This window comes from Panulirus ornatus, chromosome 66, assembly GCF_036320965.1.
Source record: "Panulirus ornatus isolate Po-2019 chromosome 66, ASM3632096v1, whole genome shotgun sequence".
Classification (NCBI taxonomy): domain Eukaryota; kingdom Metazoa; phylum Arthropoda; class Malacostraca; order Decapoda; family Palinuridae; genus Panulirus; species Panulirus ornatus.
Window position 1 is genome coordinate 13,255,167 of NC_092289.1, and position 21,077 is coordinate 13,276,243.

At 40.2% G+C, this 21,077-nt stretch overlaps 1 protein-coding gene across 1 annotated transcript in view; it reads right to left on the bottom strand.

Annotated features, from left to right (window-relative positions):
- Positions 1 to 964: 964 nt before the first annotated feature.
- LOC139746888 (serine/threonine-protein kinase PLK1-like) overlaps positions 965 to 21,077 on the bottom strand; it is a 498,519-nt gene continuing 478,406 nt past the window's right edge. Inside the window, exons 9-11 of the mRNA XM_071658544.1 lie at positions 15,420 to 15,579; positions 14,920 to 15,169; positions 965 to 5,335 (exon numbers count right to left, since the gene is read on the bottom strand). Coding sequence (XP_071514645.1) covers positions 5,126 to 5,335; positions 14,920 to 15,169; positions 15,420 to 15,579 — 620 coding nt within the window. The 3' untranslated portion in view covers positions 965 to 5,125. The remainder of the gene's footprint in view (positions 5,336 to 14,919; positions 15,170 to 15,419; positions 15,580 to 21,077) is intronic.

A 21,077-nucleotide genomic window follows, 5' to 3' on the forward strand; every position in this document is an offset into this window, starting at 1 on the left:
TCCTTATGGGGAAAAGGCATAACCTGTCCTCTGCCTTCCTGTTCTACCATCAGAGAATAACAAGAATTCTCATGTATGAAAAATATTGAGGGCTAGTTAAAGTACACTCCCAGATCTGACTGAAAAAGTTCCTTAGAAGGAGGGAGGTATAATGGAATATCAGCAGATACTGAACAAATTTTCTTTTATGATGAGTAGCAAAGAAGACACTTCCTACAGCAAACTAGGAATTCGACTCTATTTTCATCCAGTTTTTTCTCTCAGACTGGTCAAACCAACCTAAAGGGTTAGATTAAGGATATGTTCCGATTCCCTAGTTGTCTAAAATAATTAATGGCTATTTAGTAAATCCACAGAAAAGATTGCTCAAGGAGTCCAAAAGTCAAAGGGAGTTTCTTAATATACAATAGCAAAACTGCTTAATATGATTATGTCCAAAAAATTGTCAGGAAAAATTTGTAAATGTAAATATCTCTGATAGACAACTGGTCTTATACTAATACTTCTCCAAATTAAGGGCTACAAAAGTGAAAAGTCCAATAGCAACTAAAACTACAATACAAGAGTACTGATGTCCCTGAAATGAAAGTATTCATGAAAAGCAAAAACTATCCAACTCAAGGAGACAATGACAAGGAAGTGAAGATACATTTGATAGGCTTAAAGGTCCAGTGATTTATGGGATGGTCAGCCTGGTGTAACCTGACAAGCAGCAGAACGATGAAGTCATTGCCTGGTGGTGATGGTTGATTAAAAGGGAGCATACCCAGAACAAGCTGAGCTGCTACCATTGCATGGTGGTTAGCCCCATAACCTCCAGAATATGCTTTTATGGAGGTTCTTCTAGCTCATGGGACAAAGGAACTCTTGAGAGAAAAGTCAGTGTTCCTTAGGAAATGTAAAAAAAAAAAAAAAAAATGTCCATTTTATAATTTTTCACATAGTGAGGGATAGATAAACTCTGTATCATTGATTCTTTATTACAAACAAAAGCAAGTAAATTTACAACAAGAATTGCAAAAAATGAAAGACCAAGAGAGTCGACGATGCCTAATATACACCATAGTACTTGCACAGATTAATGATGACTACCTCTGTAATTATATCTTAACATAATTTATTTACATGTCTTGAGTGGGCCACTTAGGATAATAATAATGCAATAATGAACTGGACATTTTAGACCAAGACGATAAATTTTTCGCCTCGAGTCAGTCTCTTCTTGTTACATGCGCTGGCTACCTTACAAGATAGTGACATATGGGACCATGAAAGATAACAATGAAGAGATGTGATGACAGTATTTGATGATCTAAACGAAGAGTAAATGCTTATTACTCTATGTACTATACTGGAAGGAATCTTTACTACATTGGACACATATGGAGTTGTCCTCTCAGGTAAAGGTCAATTAACATTGGTCCAAGCTTTTGCAAGTCCTCTTTCGACAAAAATCACACCTGAGGGCTAACAACTCTCTCCAAACAATTACTTGGAACTAACAATCCATTCATTACAGCAGAAGAGTCTTCTACTCTTGACTGGGTGAGCCACCTATAACCATGGAAAGTGAACCAAGTTATTGTCCTGTTGCATGGAAGACATCTCACATCATAGGGCCCAAACTGCATGTGTAACAAGTATGAGAATCCACATTATCAAGAACTTCTGAATACTCAGACTACCAAGTAATGGTCAACCATGGCCAGCACAACTGGCCATGTTAATTAAAAGAAATCTCTTTTTTTTTGTAAAGAGAGCTACATACTGCATATAAAACAAAAGTAATAACTACATTTCATAAATAAACCTGGTAATTTGCTGTGGAAATGATGAAGGATTTAAGTGATTTTTTTTTTACAACAAAAGTTTTTTGTTTTTCACTGATGACCACTTTCTAGGTGCCACATATGCTTGAGCACTATAAAGAAACTTGACTTCATACAGTGGGATATCAATGGCTCCTCACTGCAAATATTACATAAAGGCACCAATTTGGAGGATTTGATAGTTGCAACCAATAAAAGATAAAAGAAAACAAATAATTTAAGGAAGACCACTTTGCTACTATCAGCTTGTGAAAGACCTGAGCGCTACACACTTAATACAAAAAAGAAGCAAAACACACATTCTTAATTATATACTATATATACATACTTGCATACATACAAAACAAAAATCACAAAATTATCACGAAAAAACAAAACATACAAATTAACACAGAGAATCACAGACACATTAATATTCTAAAAAAAAAAAAAAAAGAAAGGGATTCTTGGCACACAACTCCTCTGCCAACTTCAAACTTATGCTATACCTTCATCAACACCAACAATACCCATGAGCCTCCAGTGCTTCATTTATGTAAAGCCCTAAAGCCGCAATATCAGTTATCAGTGCTATGACTAACATGAACTGTTCTAAAGACCAGTCAAAGCTGAAAGTCTTCATTTGTTAAATAAGGTATTAAATTTCAATGCTCAAGTAAAGATATTACAACTTTATTTGTAACTATGTTAATCAACTGATTTGGGCAACAGCATTTTATGTTATCCTTAGGATAACATGATGAATAACACTAACTTTTCTGCCTGGGTCCACAACTGAATCTGTCTCCCTAACTGTAAGAGTCAGGGTACCCTCATTAAACTGCAATGTCCTCTTATTGTTTTTTCTTTTTAAGAAATGAAAGGTTTCAGCAATAACTATACTTTATCACATATATTCAACCTATATCTTACTCGGATTCCAAAAAGCCTGTTTACCTTTTCGGTACTCAAGAAAAAAGCAAATACAAAAATCCTGCCATCTTTGGTAAGACAGATAATGGAGGATGTACACCTCAGTGAAATGAAAATATCTATAAATATAACATACTGGTAGGATATAAGCTGCACAGGAAATGGGGTCGTAAGGAAGCAATCTGTTCCTTGAAACGAATTCAAAGTCATATATGAGGCTGAATCACTTTAAATACCAATCTTATTTACCTTATAGCCAATATCTCCATGATTCTCAGTAGATACCATCTTAACTATGAAAAAAAGAATGACTAAGAATTCGTACCCTTGTCTTTACAGCCTAACCTCTAACATCAAGAGGAAATATACTGATAATGCTGGATTAAAAAATATGAGATCATAATAGAGGCTATCTGCATCATACACAAAAATTTTGTAAGTTCTCAAAAGAATTTAATCCCAAGGATTTTGGTTTGTACTAAATATTTTGCTTGGTTGACAGGAAGATAGCTTTGATTTATCATTGACACAAGCCATGACATCTGTGACTGGCAACAATGTTTCTCTTCCCAACAACATTCAATGTTTTTGGCATTTTAATCAATCAAATTTTTATTTGAATATCACCAATATCACTTGCTGTGCCATAAACTTCAAAAACTTACAAGAAGTTGACTTTCATTATCAAAAATTATATTTGGTACATTATAGTTAACCTGAGCCAAAAAGGGAACATTGGCATAAACCATTCACTCTTTGGTTGTGAAAAGGCCTCATCCTGTTTATGGCAGAATTATGAATATCTTGAAGTAGCAAAAGAGAAAGCAAGAAGAAAGCTATTGATAACATTCATGCCCTCAATTTTATCAATGGTAACCATTCATTGACCAGAAGAGGCCAAACTAATTATGCTTGAAAGATCTACAAGAGATTTTATTATTTAATATGGTTAACTCTGTTAAGTTGTAAATTAAGCCCTATGGACACACCAAATCCAGCAGTTATACATCAAACTGTTCTTCTACCACACATTCACACATGACTGAGGCAGAGCATACAAGGACGGACTTGCTTTAGGGCTGTCAAAAAAAGGTCTACTTTATTTGCTTTAAATTTTTTAAATGACAACCAAACACTGAATGTGAATCTATCACTTACTTCATGTCTGAGCAAGAAGTGGTTCCTTGATGCCTGCTACTGAAAGCATTCACTTAGGATTGCACAAAACTTTGTGTAACTGCAAAATCATACCATGAATGCACATTCTTTTTTAGTCTTTGAGCAGTGTTAGCTTAAGAGATCATTGTCAATTTGATTAATCTTTGTATTTAATTCTCCTACCTTCAAAGAGAATATCTATAATGCACAGAAGAGGTATTTCACAATATCCTCAGCACAACCACCACACCATCATCTATTTCTTATAGCTTTTTATCTAAGTATGGGAGTAGTTTCTCCCAGCTTCCATAGGGAATCCCCTGTTACTCTACTATGATTTGGTGTTATATTATACTACCTTTTAATAATTATTATATTATTATTATTATTATTATTATTATTATTATTATTATTATTATTATTACCCCTCTTAAACTCTTTGGTAAATATTAGGGGCAACGTAAGGGAAGGGTCATTGCAACAGTCTTCCCCATTCACAGTCTCCTGACAATCCTCACTTTAAAGATAACTTTGATAAATCATCAGAACGCTGTGAATGAGGTTATGAAGGCTTTTCTGTGCCCTTGACTATCAACATGGGCAGTGATCAGACACAACTAATTTAACTGTGAGGTAGAGCTTTTACATGCTCCCAAATCTTAGTAAACTGGTGTGTAACAGTATGTAACAATAACAGAAATAAATGGTCACATGGTAACAGAATCGTGATGTGCAGTGTACTAAACATGTTCAATGTACACAGTTATTGCATAGTTCAAGGATCCTGCACATTAAAGGGATCAGCAACTATGAGTCATAACATCTTAACAGAGTTCACTCTCCTCTCTGAAAAATATGAAAATAAGCCTGTTAAGAACCCAAGTTGATGCTCATATTTGCTCATCTGTTAATATTCCATTACCTGATGTTGGGATAACCAATCCCCTATTACACACCACCAACAACATATACACATAATAATGCCACTGCTATGGCAAACAGTCCTCTTTCTAGAAAACTGAACAAAGTGTCTTACAATTCACTAACAAAAATAATCAACTTTTTCTGTACCATCACCACTGTAGTCTTCACATTACTTTCAAATCAAGATACACTGTCTTGAAAAATGACAATGTTCCTCTCACCTCACTTGGTCCAACAGGATGCTAATCCAGTCTAGTTTCTAAATATCCAAAAATAGCTCTGGAACTAGTTAATGCTCTTCTTCAAACTTCTTCTCCATCTAACTCTGCATACTGCCGAAGACAGGATAGGGCATAAACTAAGCGCTCGCGCACCATTGCATCACAGCCAACCTCAGCAAGCTGAGACAGACGATAGGTAAAGGACTGCCTGTCACTGCTGATAAACATGATGCTGACATCTGTGCGGTCACCAGCAATTACTATTTTAGTGTGATCTTTGAAAAAGTTAATCTGAAATGAGATTGGAAAGGTGTGAATGATCAAGGATGAATGAAAAGCAATTATTTGCTATAACTAATTGCCTTTGCAATGTGACTTCATGAACAGAGAACAATGGCCAATGGCCTCATAGCACACATCCAATATCTTGCTGTCATATATAATGCACCAAGACCAGTGCCCAACATCTACAGCCAAGAAATATAGACCAATTGTCATTTATCTTTATCACTCCATCTGCTCTCATTCAACCTAATGACAGCTTAATAGAACATCTTTAATCCACTTAATATTCAGACACCAATACATACTTCAATCTTCCACCTTTACAGTCTCACCCTCCCCCTAGCCCCCTCCACTTCTAATACATATATGCTCTTAATCCTTTTATGCTCAATCTTCTCATATACCAAACAATTTTACCACTCTGTTACACTGTGCTTGCTACTGTAATTCTGACAATATCACTCCATCTCATCATACAGACATTTTATTTCCAACACATCCACTCTCTTCTTCTCCATTGCATTTAAGGAACAAGAATTACATTCATACAACATTATAAAATTCTTCAATCAATTTCTCTTGCTGTCTCTGCACACAGGCTTCTTTTCCCGGCATACCACTTTCACCACTTCCTTCACACTTTATTAATTGTTTTCCAAAACCCGCCAAAACTTTCACACTTACCTCCTCCTAGGAATGATTAGACATTTCACCTGCTACCTTCTTTGTACATTTTCATGCCTGTTAATTGGCACTTTATCCAAAAATGTCTGTTATCCGTCTCTAATGTGTGCTACCTACATATCTGCATCTGTGACATCTATTCCCTTTGGAACTCTCTCAAGAGAGTGGCCACTGCAAAAGTCTCTTCAATCCTGATGAACTCCAGGGCTGCTTCTTCTCTAGTGCCACATCCTTAATATGCACTGGCAGAGGGTAACTCTATGGCAGTGTTTTCAGAGGTTCTTACATATTATGTCTATCTAATGCTCCTGCCAAATACTTTCACCTAATACTCCTACCTACTACTACCTAATATTCCTGCCTATTATTTCTATCTCTATTGCTCCTACCATTTTGCCAAAAGACAGGGCTTGCAAACTGCTTACCACAGGAAAACCTCAAGTTATGAAAAATGAGTTGTTATATGTTGTCATGTGTTATATGTGACAAGGAGAGATTGCACATTTGAGGACAGAATGCCAGCAGTCCATGTATGGGCGAGGCAAAAAGAAAAGACAGCTACCTGGGTCAGAGAAGTGCAATAAGGTAATTACTGCATTGCTGGCTCACTATGCAGCTGTAACTAACCCTGCAGATACCCATGCAAGTAGTATGAACATGAACTTGTAAGTGTATATATATATACATATATATATATTTATTTGCTTTGTCGCTGTCTCCCGCATTAGCAAGGTAGCGCAAGGAAACAGACGAAAGAATGGCCCAACCCACCCACATACACATGTATACACATACACGTCCACACACGCAAATATACATACCTATACATCTCAATGTATACATATATATATACACACACAGACATATACATATATAAACATGTACATAATTCATACTGTCTACCTTTATTCATTCCCATTGCCACTCCGCCACACATGAAATAACAACCCCCTCCCCCCTCATATGCGCGAGGTAGCGCTAGGAAAAGACAACAAAGGCCACATTCGTTCACACTCAGTCTCTAGCTGTCATGTAATAATGCACCGAAACCAAAGCTCCCTCTCCACATCCAGGCCCCACAGAACGTTCCATGGTTTACCCCAGACGCTTCACATACCCTGGTTCAATCCAATGATAGCACGTCAACCCTGGTATACCACATCGCTCCAATTCACTCTATTCGTTTGCACCTTTCACCCTCCTGCATGTTCAGGCCCCGATCACTCAAAATCATTTTCACCCCATCTTTCCACCTCCAATTTGGTCTCCCACTTCTCCTCGTTCCCTCCACCTCTGACACATATATCCTCTTGGTCAATCTTTCCTCACTCATTCTCTCCATGTGACCAAACCATTTCAAAACACCCTCTTCTGCTCTCTCAACCACACTCTTTTTATTACCACACATCTCTCTTACCCTATTATTACTTACTCGATCAAATCACCTCACACTACATGTTGTCCTCAAACACCTCATTTCCAGCACATCCACCCTCCTCTGCACAATTCTATCCATAGCCCATGCCTCACAACCATATAACATTGTTGGAACCACTATTCCTTCAAACATACCCATTTTTGCTTTCCGAGATAATGTTCTCGACTACCACACATTCTTCAACGCTCCCAGAACTTTCACCCCCTCCCCCACCCTATGATTCACTTCCGCTACCATGGTTCCATCTGCTGCCAAATCCACTCCCAGATATCTGAAACACTTCACTTCCCCCAGTTTTTCTCCATTCAAACTTACCTCCCAATTGACTTGTCCCTCAACCCTACTGTACCTAATAACCTTGCTCTTATATACATTTACTCTCAACTTTCTTCTTTCACACACTTTACCATACTTAGTCACCAGCTTCTGCAGTTTCTCACACGAATCAGCCACCAGCGCTGTATCATCAGCGAATAACAACTGACTCACTTCCCAAGCTCTCTCATCTACAACAGACTGCATAATTGCCCCTCTTTCCAGAACTCTTGCATTCAGCTCCCTAACAACCCCATCCATAAACAAATTAAACAACCATGGAGACATCACACACCCCTGCCGCAAACCTACATTCACTGAAAACCAATCACTTTCCTATCTTTCTACATGTACGCATGCCTTACATCCTCGATAAAAACTTTTCATTGCTTCTAACAACTTGCCTCCCACCCCATATATTCTTAATACCTTCCACAGAGGATCTCTATCAACTCTATTATATGCCTTCTCCAGATCCATAAATGGTACATACAGATCCATTTGCTTTTCCAAGTATTTCTCACATACATTCTTCAAAGCAAACACCTCATCCACCACTTCTGAAACCACACTGCTCTTCCCCAATCTGATGCTCTGACATGCCTTCACCCTCTCAATCAATACCCTCCCATATAATTTCCCAGGAATACTCAACAAACTTATACCTCTGTAATTTGAGCTTTCACTTTTATCCCCTTTGCCTTTGTACAATGGCACTATGCAAGCATTCCACCAATCCTTAGGCACCTCACCATGAGTCATACATACATTAAATAACCTTACCAACCAGTCAATAATACAGTCACCCACTTTTTTAATAAATTCCACTGCAATACCATCCAAACCCGCTGCCTTGCTGGCTTTCATCTTCCGCAAAGCTTTTACTGCCTCTTCTCTGTTTACCAAATCATTCTCATATATATATATCTATATCTGGGAGTGGATTTGGCAGCGGATGGAACCATGGAAGCAGAAGTGAAACATAGGGTGGAGGAGGGGGCAAAAATTCTGGGAGCCTTGAAGAATGTGTGGAAGTCGAGAACATTATCTCGGAAAGCAAAAATGGGTATGTTTGAAGGAATAGTGGTTCCAACAATGTTGTATGGTTGCGAGGCATGGGCTATGGATAGAGTTGTGCGCAGGAGGGTGGTTGTGCTGGAAATGAGATGCTTGAGGACAATATGTGGTGTGAGGTGGTTTGATCGAGTAAGTAATAACAGGGTAAGAGAGATGTGTGGTAACAAAAAGAGTGTGGTTGAGAGAGCAGAAGAGGGTATTTTGAAATGGTTTGGTCACATGGAGAGAATGAGTGAGGAAAGATTGACCAAGAGGATATATGTGTCGGAGGTGGAGGGAACGAGAAGTGGGAGACCAAATTGGAGGTGGAAAGATGGAGTGAAAACAATTCTGAGTGATCGGTCCCTGAACATGCAGGAGGGTGAAAGGCGGGCAAGGAATAGAGTAAATTGGATTGATGTGGTATACTGGGGTCGACGTGCTGTCAATGGATTGGATCAGGGCATGTGAAGCGTCTGGGGTAAACCACGGAAAGTTCTTTGGGGCCTGGATGTGGAAAGGGAGCTGTGGTTTCGGGCATTATTGCATGACAGCTAGAGACTGAGTGTGAACGAATGGGGCCTTTATTGTCTTTTCCTAGCGCTACCTCGCACACATGAGGGGGGAGGGGATGTTATTCCATGTGTGGCGAGGTGGCGATGGGAATGAATAAAGGCAGACAGTTTGAATTGTGCGCATGTGTATATATGTATATGTCTGTGTGTGTATATATATGTTTACATTGAGATGTATGGGTATGTATATTTGCGTGTGGGGACGTGTATGTATATACATGTGTATGGGGGTGGGTTGGGCCATTTCTTTCGTCTGTTTCCTTGCGCTACCTCGCAAATGCGGGAGACAGCAACAAAGCAAAATAAAAATAAATAATATTATTATATGAAAGACGTGCATAGGACGGCGTGGATTAGAATGATCTGGTATACTGGGGTCATTGTGCTATCAGTGAACTGAATCAAGCCACGTGAAGTGCCAGGGTAACCCATGTAAAGGTCTGTGGGGCCTGGATTTTGCTAGGAAGCTGTGGTTTCAGTGCCTTACACATAACAGTTAGGAAATGAATGTGAGCAGATGTGGCCTTTCTTTGTCTGTTCCTGGCGCTTCTTTGCTAATGTGGGAAACTGAGATCAAGTATGGATGTGTTGGAAATGAGATGTTTGAGGACAATATGTGGTGTGAGGTGGTTTGATCGAGTAAGTAATTAAAGGGTAAGAGAGATGTGTGGTAATAAAAAGAGTGTGGTAGAGAGAGCAGAAGAGGGTGTATTGAAACGGTTTGGTCACATAGAAAGGATGAGTGAGGAAAGATTGACAGAGGATATATGTGTGAGAGGTGGAGGGAACAAGGAGAAGTGGGAGACCAAATTGGAGGTGGAAAGATGGAGTGAAAAAGATTTTGAGCGATCGGGGCCTGAACATACAGGAGGGGTGAAAGGCGTGCCAGGAATAGAGTGAATTGGAACGATGTGGTATACCAGGGTTGACATGCTGTCAATGGATTGAACCAGGGCATGTGAAGCATCTTGGGTAAACCATGGAAAGTTTTGTGGGGCCTGGATGTGGAAAGGGAGATGTGGTTTCAATGCATTACACATGACAGCTGGAGACTGAGTGTGAACGAGTGTGGCCTTTGTTGTCTTTTCCTAGCACTACCTTGCACGCACTCGGGGGGAGGGGTGCTGTTTCATGTGTGGTGGCAGGAATGGATGGAGACAGCATGTATGAATATGTACATGTGTATATATGTATATGTCTGTGTATGTATATGTATGTATACGTTGAAATTGATAGGTATGTATATATGCGTCTGTGGGCGTTTATGTGTATACATGTGTGTGTGGGTGGGTTGGGCTATTCTTTCGCCTGTTTCCTTGCGCTACCTCGCTAATGCAGGAGACAGCGACAAAGTATAATGAATGTGATATATATATATATATATATATATATATATATATATATATATATATATATATATATATATATATTTTTTTTTTTTTTTTTTTATACTTTGTCGCTGTCTCCCGTGTTTGCGAGGTAGCGCAAGGAAACAGACGAAAGAAATGGCCCAACCCCCCCATACACATGTATATACATACGTCCACACACGCAAATATACATACCTACACAGCTTTCCATGGTTTACCCCAGATGCTTCACATGCCTTGATTCAATCCACTGACAGCACGTCAACCCCGGTATACCACATCGCTCCAATTCACTCTATTCCTTGCCCTCCTTTCACCCTCCTGCATGTTCAGGCCCCGATCACACAAAATCTTTTTCACTCCATCTTTCCATCTCCAATTTGGTCTCCCTCTTCTCCTTGCTCCCTCCACCTCCGACACATATATCCTCTTGGTCAATCTTTCCTCACTCATCCTCTCCATGTGCCCAAACCACTTCAAAACACCCTCTTCTGCTCTCTCAACCACACTCTTTTTATTTCCACACATCTCTCTTACCCTTACGTTACTCACTCGATCAAACCACCTCACACCACACATTGTCCTCAAACATCTCATTTCCAGCACATCCATCCTCCTGCGCACAACTCTATCCATAGCCCACGCCTCGCAACCATACAACATTGTTGGAACCACTATTCCTTCAAACATACCCATTTTTGCTTTCCGAGATAATGTTCTCGACTTCCACACATTCTTCAAGGCCCCCAGAATTTTCGCCCCCTCCCCCATCCTATGATCCACTTCCGCTTCCATGGTTCCATCCGCTGCCAGATCCACTCCCAGATATCTAAAACACTTCACTTCCTCCAGTTTTTCTCCATTCAAACTCACCTCCCAATTGACTTGACCCTCAACCCTACTGTACCTAATAACCTTGCTCTTATTCACATTTACTCTTAACTTTCTTCTTCCACACACTTTACCAAACTCAGTCACCAGCTTCTGCAGTTTCTCACATGAATCAGCCACCAGCACTGTATCATCAGCGAACAACAACTGACTCACTTCCCAAGCTCTCTCATCCCCAACAGACTTCATACTTGCCCCTCTTTCCAAAACTCTTGCAGTTACCTCCCTAACAACCCCATCCATAAACAAATTAAACAACCATGGAGACATCACACACCCCTGCCGCAAACCTACATTCACTGAGAACCAATCACTTTCCTCTCTTCCTACACGTACACATGCCTTACATCCTCGATAAAAACTTTTCACTGCTTCTAACAACTTTCCTCCCACACCATATATTCTTAATACCTTCCACAGAGCATCTCTATCAACTCTATCACATGCCTTCTCCAGATCCATAAATGCTACATACAAATCCATATATATATATATATATATATATATATATATATATATATATATATATATATATATATAGGGGATAGGGGAGAAAGAATACTTCCCACGTATTCCCTGCGTGTCGTAGAAGGCGACTAAAAGGGGAGGGAGCGGGGGGCTGGAAATCCTCCCCTCTCGTTTTTTTTTTAATTTTCCAAAAGAAGGAACAGAGAATTGGGCCAGGTGAGGGTATTCCCTCAAAGGCCCAGTCCTCTGTTCTTAACGCTACCTCGCTAATGCGGGAAATGGCGAATAGTTTGAAAGAAAGAAAGAGATATATATATATATATATATATTTTTTTTTTTTTTTTTTCTTTTTTTTCACACATATTCACCATTTCCTGCATTAGTGAGGTAGTACACAAAGGTAAAGGGGATAAAGGTGAGTGTTCAAATCTCAAGAGGTATAAGTTTGTTGAGTATTCCTGGGAAATTATATGGGAGAGTATTGATTGAGAGGGTAAAGGCATGTACAGATTGGGGATGAGCAGTGTGGTTTCAGAAGTGGTAGAGGATGTGTGGATCAGCCATTTGATTTGAAGAATGCATGTGAGAAACACTTAGAAAAACAAATGGATTTGTAAGTAGCATTTATGGATCTGGAGAAGGCATATGATAGAGTTGATAGAGATTCTCTGTGGAAGGTATTAAGAGTATATGGTGTGGGAGGTAAGTTGCTAGAAGCAGTGAAAAGTTTTTATCAAGGATGTAAGGCATGTGTACAAATAGGAAGAGAGGAAAATGATTGGTTCCCAGTGAATGTCTGCTTGTGGCAGGGGTGCATGATGTCTCCATGGTTGTTTAATTTGTTTATGGATGGGGTTGTTAGAGCGGTTAACGCAAGAGTTTTGGAGAGAGGGGCAAGTATGCATTCTGTTGTGGATGAGAGGGCTTGGGAAGTGAGTCAGTTGTTGTTTGCTGATGATACAACGCTGGTGGCTGATTTGTGTGAGAAACTACAGAAGTTGGTGACTAAGTTTGGTAAAGTGTGTGAAAGAAGAAAGCTGAGAGTAAATGTGAATAAGAGCAAGGTTATTAGGTTCAGTAGGGTTGAGAGACAAGTTAATTGGGAGGTAAGTTTGAATGGAGAAAAACTGGAGGAAGTGAGGTGTTTTAGATATCTGGGAGTGGATTTAACAGGAGATGGTACCATGGAAGCGGAAGTGAGTCACAGGGTGGGGAGGGGACAAAGGTTCTGGTAGTGTTGTAGAATGTGTGGAAGGCAAGAACATTATCTTGGAAAGCAAAAATGGGTATGTTTGAAGAAACAGAGGTTCCAACAATGTTGTATGTTTGCAAGGCATGGGCTATAGATAGGGTTATGCATAGGAAGGTGGATGTGTTGGAAATGAAATGTTTGAAGACAATATGTGGTGTGAGGTAGGTGGTCTGATCAATTAAGTAATGAAAAGGTAAGAGAGATGTGTGGTACTAAAAAGAGAGTGGTTGAGAAAGCAGAAGAGGGTGTATTGAAATAGTTTGGTCACATGGAGAGAATGAGTGAGGAAAGATTGACAAAGATATATGTGTCAGAGGTGGAGGGAATGAGAAGTGGGAGAGCAAACTGGAGGTGGAAGGATGGAGTGAAATAGATTTTGAGGGTGAAAGGAGTGCAAGGAATAGAGTGAATTGGGACGATATGGTATACTGGGGTCGACGTGCTGTCAATAGATTGAACCAGGGCATGTGAAGCGTCTGGGGTAAACCATGGAAAGTTTTGTGGGGCCTGAATGTAGGAAGGGAGCTGTGGTTTCGGTGCATTACCCATGGCAGGTAGAGACTGAGTGTGAATGAATGTGGCCTTTGTTGTTTTTCCCTAGTGCTACCTTGCACGTGCGCAGGGGGAGGGGGGTGCCATTTCGTGTGTGGCAGGGCGGCGGTGGGAATGGATGAAGGCAGCAAGTATGAGTATGTACATGTGTATATGCCTGTGTATGTATATGTATGTATACGTTGAAATGTATAGGTATGTATATGTGCGTGTGTGGGCGTTTATGTATATACATGAGTATGTGGGTGGGTTGGGCCATCTATATCTGTTGCTACCCTGCCACACAGGAAGTAGCATGCTACCATCGGCTTCACTCTTTAAACCATGTTGTTCGAATAACCAATCCCCTCTCAGCACATAATTCCAAAAGGCTTTCCCATTTTCATTTACACTAGGGATGATTTGTTCCCAAGTTATACCCCTAATTGCCACATCTACCACCTTGCATTCAGATCCACAGGATTCAGTTCCCTTGCAACAAAACATGTAAAGCACTCAATCAGTTCCTCCCAATATATAAATTTTTTTTATCTTTCCTCCTCTCAGTTCCATATGCATAAACAGTATCACTCGCCTCCCATTACCTGCTTTTATACTGGCACTCAAAAATTTTGAATGCAAGCCCATACTTTTTTTAAGACAATTTTGCAATTCCTCCTCCATCAGGAGTGCTACTACTCCTTTTGGTCTTGTCCATTCACTAACCCTAGGTCTCACCCCCTCGACACTCTGGAACCATTCTTACCCCTTTCCCCTTAAATCTGTCTAATTCAGTGACAGAACATTCACAATTCTTACATTAAACATAGCACTGATCTCTCCCTTTTCTTAAAAAAAATAAGGGGAGGAGGCATAAAAAAATAAGCTTCAGTTTTTGCTTAAATATTTTCAGTATATTCAAAACATTCACATCAAGTAGGAGAAATTTGCATAACAAAACTAACATCTATATTAAATATAAGAAATCTTATACACCTATGGACACACACCTGGAACGTTCCATTACTAAGTTGCATGATAATAGACTTTGGTGTACGATCCCATCGACGCACATGAGGTATGATTGGCATTCTTGCTACCGCTGATCGTGTTGCTCGAGAATCTCCAGCTTCTGTAAGGTTTTCCTCCATGTATGTAGCAAAATAACGTAAAAGTTGGTAACGTTCCTGCAGCCAAGCCGGCAAAGTACCTGCCTGATGCACAGTAAGCCTTCCAGATGAATCCGTAAACTCAACTCGACTGAAACAGAATAAATTACGCAGATTGCAAGTAGAAATTGTGCTATTTAATACATAAAAGTTTAATTAACATATCGTAAGTCAAAATGTTTATTTCATATCGCCATTAGCAATAAATCTGGAGAAATGAATTAACAGTTTTACTTTGTGTGATCTTGCTAGAATCAATGCAATTTCTATGGAAAAGGTTTCTGTAGCTATTAATTCATGTGGCAGCATAAAATGGAAAATCAAAGCATAAAATATCTTACTTTTTATCTGAGCTGATGCTTATCCTAGTCAAATCATTGAAAAATACGCCAACACAGTTGTCAGAGAGCTGATAACCAAAACCGTATTTGTTTGAGTAATCAATCCACTTCGATATGAAGAGGGGGTTGTAGGTTTGGACTGAAGGATTACTACTCATGTCTGAAAGGAATATTAGATAATGTAAAATTTTTTTAAAGGGCCTATTAATAATAAAATTCTTTTGGAAATAACACAATCTTTTCCATGTCTAACAAAAATATAATGAAAAAGATTACCGACATTACCTATCCATCTATCAATATTATGTTTTTTCTTACCAGTTCACTGTTTCCTGCATCTGAGTCTTATCACCAGAAATAGGTCAAGAAAAGGCCTCTTTCACTTGCATCCATTTTTTAGTTGTGTAAATGCAATGAAATCACAGCCCACTGTCCACAAATAAGCCCCAAGAAACTTTCCCTGGTTTCCCTCAGCTGCTTCAGCAAGGTGGCACCAGGGAAACAGACAAAAAAGGCCACATTCATTCACACTCAGTCTAGCTGTCATGCGTAATGCACTGAAACCACAGCTCCCTTTTCCAAATCCAGTCCCCACAAAACTTTCCATGGTTTACCCCAGATGCTTCACATGCCCTAGTTCAATCCATTGACAGCACGTTGACCCCGGTATACCACTTCGTTCCAATTCACTCTATTCCTTGCACGCCTTTCACCCTCCTGTATGTTCAGGCCCCGATTGCTGAAAATCTTTTTCACTCAATCCTTCCATCTTCAATTTGGTTTCCCACTTCTCCTCGTTCCCTCCATGTGACTAAACCATTTCAATACACTCATCTGCTCTCTCAACCACACTCTTTTTATTACCACACATCTCTCTTACCCTTTCATTACTTACTCGATCAAACCACCTCACACCACATATTGTTCTCAAACATTTCATTTCCAATACATCCATCCTCCTCCGCTCAACTCTATCAATAGCCCATGCCTCGCAACCATATAATATTGTTGGAACCACTATTCCTTCAAACATAGCCCATTTTTGCTTTCCGAGATAATGTACTCGCCTTCTACACATTCTTCAGTGTTCCCAGAACCTTTGCCCCTTCCCCCACCCTGTGACTCGCTTCCGCTTGCATGGTTCCATCCACTGCTAAATCCACGACCAGATATCTAAAACACTTCACTTCCTCCAGTTTTTCTCCATTCAAACTTACCCCCCAACTAACATGTCCCTTATCCCTACTGAACCTAACAACCTTGCTCATATTCACATTTACTTTCAGTTTTCTTCTTTCACTTACTTTACCAAACTCAGTCAACAACTTCTGCAGTTTCTCACCCGAATCAGACACCAGCACTGTATCATTAGTGAACAAAAACTGACTCACTTCCCAAGCCCTCTCATCCTGAACAGACTGCATACTTGCCCCTCTCTTCAATACTCTTGCATTCACCTCTCAAACAACCCCATCCATAAACAAATTAAACAACCATGGAGACATCACACACCCTTACCACAAACCGACATCCACTGAGAACCAGTCACTTTCCTCTCTTCCTACTCGTACATGTGCCTTACATCCTTAATAAAAACTTTCCACTGCTTCTAGCAACTTACCTCCCACACCATATACTCTTAATACCTCCCACAAAGCATCTATATCAACTCTGTCATATGCCTTCTCCAGATCCATAAATGCTACATACAATCCATCTATTTTTGAAAGTATTTCTCACATACATTCTTCAAAGCATACACCTGATCCAAACATCCACTACCACTTCTGAACCACACTGCTCATCCCCAATCTGATGCTCTTTACATGCCTTGACCCTCTCAATTACTACCCTCCCATATAATTTCCCAGGAATACTCAACAAACTTATGCCTCTGTAATTTGAACACTCAACTTTATCCCCTTTGCCTTTGTACAATGGCACTGTGCATGCATTCCACCAATCCTCAGGCACTTCACCATGAACCATACATACATTGAATATTCCTACCAACTAGTCAACAACACAGTCACCCCCTCTTTTAATAAATTCCACTGCAATACCATAGCATTGCCAGCAATGCTTTCACTACCTCTTCTCTGTTCACCAAACCATTCTCCCTGACCCTCTCACTTCACACACCACCTCGACCAAAACACCCTATATATGCCACTCTTATCATCAAACACATTCAACAAACCTTCAAAATACTCACTCCATCTCCTTCTCACTTCACCACTACTTGTTATTACCTCCCCATTAGCCCTCCTTCACTGATGTTTCCATTTGTTCTCTTGTCTTACGCACTTTATTTATCTCCTTTCAAAACATCTTTTTATTCTCCCTAAAATTTAATGATACTCTCTCACCCCAACTCTCATTTGCCCATTTCTTTTACCTCTTGCACCTTTCTCTTGACTTCTTGCCTCTTTCTTTTATACATCTCCCAGCCATTCGCACTACTTCCCTGCAAATATCATCCAAATGCCTCTCTTCTCTTTCACTAAAATTCTTACTTCTTCATCCCACCACTCACTACCATTTCTAACTTGCCTACCTCCCACCTTTCCCATGCCACAAGCATCTTTTGCACAAGGCATTACTGCATCCTTAAATACATCCCTTTCCTCCCCTCCTCCCCTTACATCATTTGCTCTCATCTTTTTCCATTCTGCACTTAATCTCTCCTGGTACTTCCTAACACAAGTCTCCTTTCCAAGCTCACTTACTCTTACCTCTCTCTCTTCTTTTCTGAAAACCTCTACAAATCTTCATCTTCACCTCCACAAGATAATGATCAGACATCCCTCCAGTTGCCCCTCTCAGCTTATTAACATACAAAAGTCTCTTTCACGTGCCTATCAATTAACATGTAACTCAATAACGCTCTCTGGCCATCTCTCCTACTTACATACATATACTTATGTATATCTCTCTTTTTAAACCAAGTATTCCCAATCACCAGTCCTTTTCAGCACACAAATCTACAAGCTTTTCACTATTTCCATTTACAACACTAAACACCCCATGTACACCAATTATTCCCTCTGTTGCTCATTCCCTCTGTTCCCTCATTACTCACCTTTGCATTCAAATCACCCATCTCTATAACCTGGCCTCATGCATCAAAACTACTAACACACTCACTCAGCTGCTCCCACAACATTTGCCTCTCATGATCTTTCTTCTAATTCCAAGGTGCATAGGCACCAATAATCAACCATCTCTCCCCATCCACTTTCAGTTTTACCCATATCAATCTAGAGTTTACTTTCTTACACTCTATCACATACTCCCACCACTCCTGCTTCAGGAGTAGTGCTACTCCTTCCCTTGCTCTTGTTCTCTCACCAACCGCTGACTTTACTCCTAAGACATTTCCAAACCACTCTTCCCCTTTACCCTTGAGCTTTGTTTCACTCAGAGCCAAAACATCCAGGTTCCTTTCCTCAAACATACTACCTATCTCTTTTTTTCTCATTTTCTTTACATCCACACACATTTATACACCCTAATCTGATCCTTCGAGGAGGATGAGCACTCCCCTCATGACTCCTTCTGTTTCCCCTTTTAGTTAGTTGAAATACAAGGAGGGGAGGGTTTATAGCCCCCACTCCCATCCCATTCAGTCACCTTCTATGACATGCGGGAATGCTTGGGGAGTATTCTTTCTCCCCTATTTCTAGGGATAATATATATATCTTCCACAAAGCTTTTACTACCTCTTCTCTGTTTACCAAAGCATTCTCCCTAACCCTCTTACTTTGCACACCACCTCGACCAAAACACCCTATATCTGCCACTCTATCATCAAACACATTCAACAAACCTTCAAAATACTCACTCCATCTCTTCACATCACCACTACTTGTTATCACCTCCCCATTAGCCCCCTTCACTGAAGTTCCCATTTGTTCCCTTGTCTTCAGCACTTTATTTACATCCTTCCAAAACATCTTTTTATCCTCCCAAAAATTTAGTGATACTCTCTCATCCTAACTCTCATTTGCCCTCTTTTTCACCTCTTGCACCTTTCTCTTGACCTCCTGCCTCTTTCTTTTATACATCTCCCAGTCATTAGCATTATTTCCCTGCAAAAATCGTCCACATGCCTCTCTCTTCTCTTTCACTAATAATCTTACTTCTTCATCCCACCACTCACTACCCTTTCTAATCTGCCCACCTCCCACACTTCTCATGCCACAAGCATCTTTTGCGCAAGCCATCACTGCTTTCCTAAATACATCCCATTCCTCCCCCACTCCCCTTACGTCCTTTGTTCTCACCTTTTTCCATTCTGTACTCAGTCTCTCCTGGTACTTCCTCACACAAGTCTCCTTCCCAAGCTCATTTACTCTCACCACTCTTTTCACCCCAACGTTCTCTCTTCTTTTCTGAAACCTCTACAAATATTCACCTTCACCTCCACAAGATAATGATCGGACATCCCGCCAATTGCACCTCTCAGCACATTAACATCCAAAAGTCTCTCTCGTGCGCGTATCAATTAACTCATAATCCAGTAACGCTCTCTGGCCATCTCTCCTACTTACATACGTATACTTATGTATATCTCTCTTTTTAAAACAGATATTCCTAATCACCAGTCCTTTTTCAGCACATAAATCTACAAGCTCTTCATTTCCATGTACAACACTGAACACCCCATGTACACCAATTATTCCCTCAACTGCCACATTACTCACCTTTGCATTCAAATCACTAATCACTATAACCTGCCCTCGTGCATCAAAACTAGTAACACACTCACTCAACTTCTAAAACACTTGCCTCTCATGCTCTTTCTTCTCATGCCCTGGTGCATATGCACCAATAATCACCCATCTTCCTCCATCAACTTTCAGTTTTACCCATATAAGTCTAGAGTTTCCTTTCTTACACTCTATCACATACTCCCACCACTCCTGTTTCAGTAGTGCTACTCCTTCCCTTGCTCTTGTCCTCTCGCTAACCCCTGAGTTTACTCCCAAGACATTCCCAAATCACTCTTCCCCTTTACCCTTGAGCTTCGTTTCACTCAGAGCCAAAACATCCAGGTTCCTTTCCTCAAACATATTACCTATCTCTCCTTTTTTCTCATCTTGGTTACATCCACACACATTTAGACACCCCAATCTGAGCCTTCGAGGAGGATGAGCAGTCCCCGCGTGACTCCTTCTTCTGTTTCCCCTTTTAGAAAGTTAAAATACAAGGGGAGGGTTCCCAGTCCCCTGCTCCCATCCCCTTTATTCGCCTTCTACGGCACGCGAGGAATGCATGGGAAGTATTCTTTCTCCCCTATCCCTTGGGATTTGGATGGTATTGCAGTGGAATTTATTAAAAGGGGGTGACTGTATTGTTGACTGGTTGGTAAGGTTATTCAATGTATGTCTGACTCATGGTGAGGTGCCTGAGGATTGGCGGAATGCTTGCATAGTGCCATTATACAAAGGCAAAGGGGATAAAAGTGAGTGCTCAAATTACAGAGGTATAAGTTTGTTGATTATTCCTGGGAAATTATTTTTTTTTTTTTTTTTTTTCAAACTATTCGCCATTTCCCGCGTTAGCGAGGTAGCGTTAAGAACAGAGAACTGGGCCACTGAGGGAATATCCTCACCTGGCCCCCTTCTCTGTTCCTTCTTTTGGAAAATTAAAAAA